Here is an 11,230-nt window from a genome sequence, read left to right on the forward strand (position 1 = left end):
TACCTTCTTGACACCACATTTGATGTTGGCTAAATGCCCAAGTACCAAACTTTTGTTTTTGTTGAGTGTGAATGAAATACGGAATGCAACAATCAGCAAAGCAAAAGGCATACCATCAGTGAGATTGTAACAGTCCAGTACATTATGGCTACATTCCTTGCTAGTTAAGTCACTATGGTAAAATCCTTGGCAGGATTTTTTTCAATAGTTTATTCATGATGTTCATTATTATGAGTTGTAAAGAGTATGAGAATTTCATTTTTAAAATGTCTTATGGAATGTATCACTTTCTTAGATCTTGTAGACATGCTGTGGAAACCATAACATAAAATATGAGTTACTTACAATAACTAATTTTAATCCCATCTGCTAAGTATGACAACATTAGCATTTCCACTTAATTAAAAACACCCTTAAAGCAGCAATGTTTTAATCACTCCATTTTATTTACTCTCCTCCGGTGTCACTTATAATTGTAACTTTTTATTTTTTAATAATGAGGGATTTTTTTTTTCTCCTTGCATCACACAAAAAAGTGCTGTCGATAATTAGCAGTCTTCTGTTATTAGTAGACTCAGGTGTCACAACTGTGTCTCATCCTCATTACAGTAAAAAATTTCACCTATCAGATTCATTATTGCTAGATAATGCGACTGAGAGCCTTTGCAGGCCCTCCAGAAAAGTAATTCAGCCAAGCAAAATTATCAGCTAATTATATTTAGAATCAAAAGCCCAACAACTATTTGCAGATAAATTGTATGAATTGAAGTGAATAGATCTGAATATTAAGATTCATAGATTTAGCAGATGATTTGTTAATTGGAATAAAAAGGTCATTTGCTAGTCATTTTAACAATAGATCAATTGGAACCCTATTTATTATTTAACTGGTAGTGCATAAGAATTGAAATGGTGAATAATTGTATTATTGTCATGAGATGATCATTTTCTTCAACATAGCAAAATATGAGAAACTTATGGCAATGAATTTTACAAATTTCTTTAAAAATATTATGGCCTATGTAATATATTTTAAAACATAGTTCTGATCTAAATAATCTAGATAATAAAGTTTAGTATTTAACAAGTCAAAATTGTACCAAAGGTGGTGGCTGGTTTGTGTGTGTGTGTGTGTGTGTGTGTGTGTGTGTGTGTGTGCGTGTGTGTGTGCGTGTGTGTGTTTCCTTGATGAATTAGAAATATCACTACAAATAAGATAATTTGTAAATAAAAGTTGAAATCCAAAATTTGTAAATTTTTTCTCCCTAAGTCAAATAATGCCACTCTTATCTCACTGTATTTTAATTAGCAGAGGTTTTTGGAAGTGACATGATACATGCTCATACGATGACTCAAAATGTAACTTGGCCTGCAATTTTCTTTCGGGGAACAGAACACTAATTCAAATCCATTATTAAAAAGCAGATAACATGTGCACTTTCTGAAATGGCTGTGACTTCACTCTTTTGATTTTGTGCAATTATAAGAGAATGTTCATATGTATTTACTTTTCGATTGGCACAGCATTTTAAAACTGAGTGTCTTCAGATAAAGTGCGTATTTTCTTTTGGTTCATAAAGAGTCTCTCTGGTTTATGTGCTCAAACTTTAGACACTGTTTTATAATGCAGTTGCCATGTGGTTTGTAGCTGTATTTGGGATAAGAATTCCTATGCATACCCTACGTCTGTAGAGAAAAAAATCTATTAGATATTAGTTTGGATTTTGAAATTAATAATGGGTAACTAGATCCTGTGCCTTTTCACTATGTTATCTTGTAACTCTTGTCAGTTCTCAAGCAAAACTTTGAACTCAGTATTTTTCCAAACTTTGCAGCTCAAAGTAAATACCTTTCATTTAAACTAATTTCAGTCAACATAATAAAATAGAGAAAACATCACCCACTTAAAAACAGCTTAAATTGCATGTGCTTTGTCACTGTAAACAAACAAGGTAAACATTGACATAACTTCAAATTATTCTTGGGTTGAAAAAAATCTGCAGTTCAAAATAAAAATCCGCCTTTGGTCAACATTTTGGATGCAATTCAAAGTCTCTCATAAAATAAACATATTTTAGAGAGTGCTTTGAATTTCACTGTGTAATTTCTAGCCAACAGAAATTACAGTGGTATCTTTAAGGTTTATTATATGTCAGATCAATAGCCATTATACAGGGCCAACAACCTTTGAGATGCAATACCTTCTCTCTGCTTAACCCTTACTACTATGACATGAAAAAAAAAAAAAAAAACTTCCTATAGGTGTTCCTTGGAGAAATCCTCTCAAAGTGAAACTTTCTTGCTTATTTGTTTAATAAGAAAGTATTCTTTTCTGATAAAATGGAAAATGAGCTGAATTTTTGACCAAGAAAGTAAAATTTTCATTAAGGTAATCTCCATGAGGATTTTTCAGTAAAAGGGGAATTATTTTGCATTCTACAAAAATAACAAATTATTTTGAAGCATGAGCTTAAAATATAAAAATGCCCCAACAACAGATTGTAATTTTTTTTTTCTGATGCTTTTAAAAGTGCCTCGATCATTTCTACGGCTACAATGTTAAAGTTAAGTATTTGCTATTTTATTTAAACATTTTTGAAAAATGAACATTCTGGGGCTTTGCAGCATTATTAAGAAAAGCTGTCCATACTTTACCATGTTGTTACATGTGTTTATCTGCTGATTATAAAATGTGTTAAACAGTATTTTAAAAACAAAAAAAAAAAATGCAGAGCTGCGCTTTGATTAATTCAGTGAACAAAACATATGCTGTTGGTTCTGTTCTACGAAATTCATATATGATCAATAAAATCTTTTAAAAGAGCAACTTTGGCTTTAAGGCTTGGACTGCCGACCATGTTTTTCGTCCCAGTTAACCTCAGGGCTCATACTGTTAACTTAGGCAAACAAAACCACTATCTGGCTATCAGAGTAATGTCCTTTTAATATTTTTTTTTATCTTCTCTAAAATTTCTTTAGGTTGGAAGCTGTGTATTGTGGTTGCTACCCACTTTGTCCCAAAGATTTGGTTTATCCTGAGATATTTCCAGGTAGCCTCTTTAATGTACTTTCATCTTGGTTGAGATTTAATACATGATTCATGCTAAATTAGAAAGTTTGAAAATAAACTTAGGCGGGAGCAATTGTTTATTTGGCAAGTCAACATGTTAGTGTTAAGGAAAATTTTATGTGTTTTAATACATTAGAGTAAGCTTATATTTACCATCTGTTCTTTTAAGATAACAAAAAAGCAAGTTTTCAAATAGCATTCTTCATTGTTAGCATACACATCCCATAATGATGGATTTTTATAAGCAGGTCAGTGTTGCTGCGATTGCTTACAGATTTTTTCTAATGATATACACAGAGAAAAATCGAGGACTGGAAATCACACCAAATTATTTAAACAATTGACTAGTTAATAATATGCAACTCTTGCACAGGGTACATACGGCTATAGTACCAGTTCTTTGAAAAAATTCCCATCACTAAATATATCACATATGCATTGTGTTACATTAGAATAATGTATTTTAATCACCCAAAGGAGATGTCTAAACAGCACAACTACACAGTCTTATTTAGCATTAAGCATCCTTGTGAGCTGAGGTAACCTTATAAAATCATGCTTAAATAATGTAAAACACGAGGCAGCACAGAGCAATATGCATTTTTAATTAGTAAAGTGACTAATATCGAGTGTGTGCTTTGAGGTTTTTGTTTCATTAAAAATGTATCTGTTTTTCCTGCAGCTGAATATCTGTATTCTACACCTGAACAGCTTTCAAAAAGGCTCCAGAATTTCTGCAAGAGACCAGATATTATAAGAAAACATCTTTATAAGGTAGATATTGAGGAGAGATTTACGTGGTATAAATGCCATATTGAAGTACAAAGAAAAATCTTTTTAAAAAAAACATTTAATTAACATACTAATGTTTAAAGGAAACATGCTAGGGAGGGATATTAGTTGTTACACTAACAAGGATTAATTAAACTGGATGCCAGTTGTATTAACCTAGGTCTTATGAAATACGTGCACTTAATGCATGGTACATGCTTTTTTTTAATTTATTGTTTTCTAAGATGACTGTCCTTTACATTTAGCCCCAAGAGGCTTATAAAAATGAACCTGGATTAATGTAACTCATTAGTTTAAAAGGAAGTAAAGGAAAGATTCCACAATTATACTAATGAGGATAAGCCTTTCTTCCCATCATAATGAAATCTTCAGGCCTCAAAAATTCAGGTGAATGACATTCGTGAAGTTTGGTGTTCATTTTTTAACTACTTTGAAGATGATTTTCAAGAATCAAATGTTTCCCTTATCCGGTTTAATAAAATTACATAAAAATCCTCAGTTTGTTTAGAATGACACTGCCCGTCTCCTCTCTGAATGGCAAAGGCAGAAAGAAAATAGTTTAAAGAGCATCATCATGCAGTCCCCTCCTTCATTATCTTTTTTTTTTTTTTTCCCGTTGTTTGAATCAAGAATTTTACATTGTTGAAATGACAACACAAAGAGGCCCTGCTAAAAGTCTAAGTAATTGAACTGGAATAAATCTGCTTTATGAGTTTGGAAGGTGGCTCTAGGCCATGAGTAATATACCTTTTTATATTCTTTGAATGTAGCATCTTCATTTTACATAAATTCAGTATAGTTTACAATCTAGCAGTTTTATAATCCAGTATATTTTAATTTTCCTATGTTAATGTATAACCTTCCTACATGAAATACAGTTTGCTGCCTTTTTTCTCTCCTTTCTCTTTTCATGGCCTAAAATACATATTTACATAGTGATACATCAAAACAGGACTTTGTTTCTGCAGGAAACAGTTAAACTTCAAGAAAAAGGGAGAGAACCAAAAATGCAATTTAACACCCAATTTCAAGCTCATTATCTTTCATTGTCTATTAACTTGGCAATGGTTCAGAAGGTAGCTCATAATAGTTTAAAATGCTGACTGAACAGTTCCAGGCTTCAGTATTACTCCTTGAGTCAATACGATTGTACCGTATACAGGGGAAGCTCCACAGAAAAAACAGGTTTACATCCAAACTCCCTAATTTTTGAAGTTCAGTAGCGGTCAGGTTTGTATCAAATGTTAATCAAGTAGTTCTCCACGTGACAGGCTATCAAAATGTGCAGATTATGAAAATGGAAGAAATAGAAGTATTTATGTAAATGGATTTATTTTCTGTATATGACACAGATCTCTTCAGTGAGTTCACCATCAAATTACTAATCTCTCCCCGCCTTCTGGTGAATTTTAGGTGAAGTTGTGCTTGTTTTTCGGTTTTATTGAGATATGACTGACAGTACTGTGTCCGCTTACGAACCACAGTACCGCATAATGACTTGACATGCGTTTATTGTGGAATGGTTACCACCATACATTTCATTCGCATCCATCATCTCATGTAGATACAAAAAAAAAAAAGAAAAGAAAAGAAAAGGAAAGAAAGAAAGAAAGAAAGAAAGAAAAAAAGAAAGAAAGAAAGAAAAGAAAGAAGGAAAGAAAGAAAATGTTTATTTTCTTGTGAAGAGAATGGTGAAGGTTTTATAATGCTATTCCCACCATCAAAATTTAACGGTTTTTAACTTTGCTTCAGGTTAGGCCTCATTATCTCTGTTAGTCTTTGTTTAGAAATTTTTAACCATTACAAAAGTTACTGTGACAAGTTACCTTTAGTTGCAAAGGAAAACAGACATCTGGTTGAAATATTTTAATATGATACTCTATAACATAGCTATAATTATTTATTTTACAAACAACTTCTGGAAAAACTCCGAAACATTGTCAGCTCAGTGGTAATGCTGTTAGTATATCAAATTGTTCTTCGTACAGCTTAAAAGATAACCTACGCCTTACATGTTATTTCCTGTAATTACTTTTTACATATGTTTTTAGACCGAACATCCTCAAGTATTCCAGCTCCAAGTTTTATAAATTAATATTTCATGTGTAAGCGTTTATAGGAATTTGTATGTATAATTCTTTTTTATGTATTTTTGCCGTGGATTTTTTTTTCTTATAAGTCTATTATACGCTTTCAGAGGTGCCCTCATTTATAGATCTTGATGATATTATATCTGAATATTAGTCTTAAAATTAATAAATTAGTCCAAGAATTAAGGTAACCGAGCTTTGTGATGCATTTTTCAGGAGAAACTGGTAAAAAAAAAAAAACCACAGGAAAGAACCACAGATTTAGTTTGGTTATTGTAATAGGATGTAGAGCCAAAACAGAAAAAGGATGCCTTCTAAAACTTTACAATTAAGATATAAACAGCTATGCTATCTTTTCACCTTATGGTTTATAAATATGCACATTTTCTGGTGACCTTTGCCTTCACTAAATACAAGAGAACTATTCCCCCCAAGGCAGTATTTTCCTTACTTTTCTTATGCAATGGAAGAGTCTTTTGTGTGTACTGTTAACGAGAATGTTGGGGTTTTTTTTAGACTTATTCCATTGGACAGTGCTGTTTTGCTTTTATAAAACATATGCTTCTAAGATGTAAAAGGATAGAATGTCACTGAATTCTTTAATTTGCTCCTTTTACATTTTTACACCTTACTCTCTTTTTTTGTCAAAAGTTTACATTTTAAAATCATCTCAACTGCTTTTCACATAGGGTTCACTTTAGGATAGGATTTTTCATATGGATTCACACTTAGAAATTTAATGACTAGAATAAGGCTACTAACACTTGGCTTTCTTCTCACATGAGACATTATACTTTCAATATGAGTGAGAGTTTGGGGGCTATAACTTGAAGCAGGATTTGAAACAGAATGCTAGTAACTGAAAAGCAGAAACAGAATTGGATACTTTTTTTTTTCTTAAAGTGGCTCTTTCTACTACAGAACACTGTGCCCATGACTTCTCACCTGAAATGGTTTCAGATTTGAAATGTTTAAATTCCTCACATGCATGCAAGTATGTTCTCCCTCCTCCCTCTCCCTGTCTCCCTCTCTCTCTCTCTCTCTCTCTCACACACACACACACACACTTTTCTTAAGATCTTTCTTAAGAGAAATACAATGCATACTGAAATTAAATGTTTTTTAAGCATTTTAAAAATCTAAAACCATTTTCATAATTTAAAAAATCTAAACCACCTCTTTAAAAAGTTTACATCCAAGTTTAGTCATTGACTACAGCTTTCTCGTACTTTCAGAACACTTCCTTTTCTGAGCAGGTCAGACACATTGGCCACATACTTGTCACACAGATTAAAAATAGGTTTCATTTCATCCACGATGGGGAGCTTTTTATGACTCCAACCTAACTTGAACACAAGATTCTAGAAGTAATCATAAAATAATTAGCCCAGGATTGACTTCTTAACACTAACAATAGTTTTCCCTTTTCCAACCCCGGTAAGCTCAACACCATGAAGTTGTATTTTTGCCTCCTTTTTACTATGTGAGTTTACTTACTGAAAATTCCCAACAACCTTCTGAGATCAGTTCCTTATGTTTCTACAGACTTTTCATCATTATATTTTAAAATGCTTTAGAGAAAAAATTATGGACCTTATATTGTTACAAATACTGAAAAGAGCGCAGGGCACAAACAGGGCACTGTGTAAAGTAGATACTGCCCGGACAACCCGGATAGCTTTTCGTTCCCATCCTATTTCTCATTTATTTTTATTTACAAATTGAGCGAAATTCTGAGTGGGGAAAAAAGAGATGCGTTCTCTCCTCTGCTTTCTGAGAGTGACCTGTGTTTCTTAAGATTGTTCAAATGCCAGCTGCTGGTTTTTATTCTGTTCTCCTCTTCACGTACTTCAACATTCTGGGAACCTTTGTAACCTGCTCCTAATTGGAGGAAAGAAGAATTTTCAGATTTCTGCCTAAAAATGCCTCCAAACAATGATTAAGCTTACAGCTGACATTCAGTGCGCAGAGAAACCGTTTGTGGTTGTCTTAATTCTATCAGCCTCTGTCTACCCGGACCACAGCCAGGCCACTGTAAGTTTCCTTCAAGGGACTGGTCACTTTATAGTCCCCTTTTAATTCGAGATTACACTCTAGGTGCCAATAAGGTGTTGCTCACTTGTATTAACACTCCGAAGTCATTACTTGTTTCCTTAAAAATGAAAACGTAAAAGCTTGTGACATTTTTAGAACTTCTAAAAATCTCTCAACTGCACGAGCACGGTTTAAGGCAACTTCCCAATCTCTCTCCCTCCCTCTCTCCCTCCTCCCTAGTCTTCTCCCTCTCTCCTTCTTCACTTCCTTCCTTGATTTCTTTTGGCTTGGTTTTCCTTTGGTTTGTCTAAGTAAAATAAAAGCAAAAACCTTCAGCACAATAGATACACTTTGGGTGATCAAGAACAGTGAGAGGTTTTGGCGGCTTGTTCTTCTCTGCTACTCATTTGTAGCCTGGCTCTAGGTGAACTTCTTAGCCTGTCTCTCTGATTCATCTGTAAACTTAGAAGAATTTTTTTTCTCCCTCAATTCTTAATAGCATCCCCCCCGCCCCCCACCGAGGTACTGCTATAATGAAATAACGAATATAAACCTGTTTGTAAACTCAAAGTGCTTTATGCGTTTAACGTAGGAGTAATGGCATTTCTCTTGTGCCTTAGCCACTTAAAAGTAAAATTCACATTAGCAAAAACATGGGTTAAGGGCGTTGGGTATCTTGTGTTTATAAAAGTTAAAAGTTGGATGATAAACTTTGAGCAGCTGTCATCGCTCACATAAACCAGGAAATATGTGTGCGGTGGAATGTACCCATTTGCGAAAAATCGGGAGCTTTCCCGTACGGTTGAAAATACAGTTCCACTTTAAACCAATCAGAAACTGGGATTTCCTGAGTTGATGAAACTCGAGAACCATGTACTAGGTGGCTTTTTGAAATCTAATTGACGTAAGTTATGCAAATTTGCAATATGAATTTTGAACATCCTTTCGTCTTTCGGTTGTTAATGCTTCTTCCTTGCTTTCTCTTCTCTCCCTCCCCCTCGCAGGGTGAAATGACTCCTTTTTCTTGGGCGGCCCTACATGGTAAATTCAGGTCTCTGCTTACAACAGAACCTAGGGAAGATTTGTGACAGATGGGGCTAAGTCACAAACTTGCAGCCTAAGGCAGAATCTGTAGAACTTTCCAGAGTGTGCCCATATTTACCTGATCAGAGAGAAAAGAAAATCTGCAGAGGAAGCTGAGCCTGGCTGCTTGTCATAGCTGACACAGAGCCATCTGCCACAAACCTGTGGCGGCTTCAGATCTCCCATCCCTGCCACCACCCCAACTCAAATTAAATACAGATTCCTAGAGACGTTATGATGGTTACACATGTCCTCGGCATCACATGGAGGAGACTGTTCAAAAAAATATGTGGCCTGTTGTATAACCGCACTCATGTATCCCATATGTGGTGCCACATTGAATTTCCGGTTGAATCCGTTTTTATCCTTTGTACTGGATGACATGGTGCCTGAATTCTTTCTTTTTGCCGACACGATGGCAGCCGAACTGCAGCTTCAAAAGCTCGCACTTGGCTGTGTTTCTACCTAGGTTGCCAGGTTATCATCGGAACCTTCTTGTGTCCTCAAAGGGCCACAGGGTCTGAAGGGAGGATCAGAATGCTACCGGACTAATTGGGCAGCCATCTCAGAGTTGTTTGTGGGCAAAGGGCTGCTTTAGCACTTTTATTTTAGCCAATTAATGACTCTCTGGCACGGGGGTGTTTAAGTGAAGGTATTAATAAGGGGTCTGGCAGGTATTCCCATGATCCGCAGAGTTACATTTGCATTTAATTTATTTTAAAGTTGCGAGATAAACAGCTGTAATTTGGACAAACATGGGAAATACACTAAGTGGAGCCATCTTGCCCATAAAATGAACACTGAGATACTCGTTTCAATTTTTTTTCCCCTGGGGTAAAAATAGAGAAATCAAAATACTTCTACTAAAAACAGTAATTTTGATATAAATATTCCTCAAAAATATTTGCATCCAGCTACAAATATGATCTTTTCAAGATAAATCACTTATGATTCCAATAGTCAAGCTGCTGTATTTGTTGATATAAAGATGTTTTGAACGGCTAGATTGTAAAATAAATTTTTAATAAAGTGCCTACTGCAATTTTTAATTAGCATATCTCATTTCTGTGTAAGAGTGTACATCTATCTGTATGTTTCTCACTGAACACTTTTCTTGTGTCAGAGACAACGAATACAATTGTTTCTTTTCCGGTTGTACAAGGATCTGTTTTGCAAATGTTTGTAAGATATTATGACATTTCCAAGATTTTCTTTGCATTCTGGAAAGCAGGAGGTAAACATTTGTAGTCATTAAGGTAAAGTCTGTTGATAAACCATCTTCTGTTTACTGACAGGTAAATTGTAAGTTTCCTAGCTTTTGAAACAAATAACTTTTATACACTACAGAGTGAGAAACAGCCAGGGAGAGGAGGGTAGGCAGGGGCCAAGTGTGGCCTTCCGGCTTCTAGAAGGATTGACTTGTCTAGCAAGCATCCGAGATTGAGCAGGCAGTGATTCAGAATTCCAGAAGGGCCCATTTGACAGGTAGCAAAATCGTCAGCAGGAGGGCCCATTTGACAGGTAGCGAAATTGTCAGCAGGAAACAGATCAAGGTCAAGGAGCCAGACGGAGAGAGCCCTCAGGATAGAGGTGATCTTACAGATCAAAGAAGGCAGGAATTCAGAATCCCTGAGGTCTGAGAATTTAAAAGCAGGAAGATTAAGAAGCAGAAACAACAAACTCTATCTCTGCACCGAGTCCTCTCCCTAACCAATGTGAGACCCTTAACGCATGACTGGACATCACTGCTCTGGCTTCGAGTCGTATCGCTTGCAGGGAAGTCACTGAACAAATTACATCCTCACTCATAAAACAAAGGGCTCAGGGATTATTTCTGACGTCGCTTGTGGTCTGAAACTGGGGAACTCGGAATCTACCAGGGGTGCTCCTCTTGAGTGCAAACTGGATGTCAATATGCCTAAGAGGTTCTTAGATACTTCTAGGCAGGGTTTATCATCTAAGAAGATGAACTATACCAGTAAATTTGCTTCAGTCAGAAGATGTCTTCTAGAAATAATAGTATGATCTTACAGCCAAGAAACAGTGTTGAGTTTACTGTGTTTTACTATCCTGAAAACAATGGGCTCCCATCTCAGTGTAGACATAGTTGAAAGTTACCTGTGTATGGAGGGGTTTTTTTTTTTTCCTACACCCATAAACT

General features: G+C 35.2%; 1 protein-coding gene across 19 annotated transcripts in view; it reads left to right on the plus strand.

The window, feature by feature from the left end:
* QTMAN (queuosine-tRNA mannosyltransferase) overlaps nucleotides 1-10,118 on the plus strand; it is a 397,197-nt gene extending 387,079 nt beyond the window's left edge. For all 19 annotated transcript variants that reach the window (XM_078451326.2, XM_078451320.2, XM_078451322.2 and 16 more), the window contains 3 exons: nucleotides 2,980-3,050; nucleotides 3,753-3,844; nucleotides 8,991-10,118. In XM_078451326.2, the coding sequence (XP_078307452.2) occupies nucleotides 2,980-3,050; nucleotides 3,753-3,844; nucleotides 8,991-9,074 (247 nt within the window). In that variant the 3' untranslated portion in view covers nucleotides 9,075-10,118. The remainder of the gene's footprint in view (nucleotides 1-2,979; nucleotides 3,051-3,752; nucleotides 3,845-8,990) is intronic.
* Nucleotides 10,119-11,230: the final 1,112 nt, after the last annotated feature.

This window comes from Panthera onca, chromosome C1, assembly GCF_046562875.1.
Source record: "Panthera onca isolate mPanOnc1 chromosome C1, mPanOnc1 haplotype 2, whole genome shotgun sequence".
In the NCBI taxonomy this organism is placed as follows: domain Eukaryota; kingdom Metazoa; phylum Chordata; class Mammalia; order Carnivora; family Felidae; genus Panthera; species Panthera onca.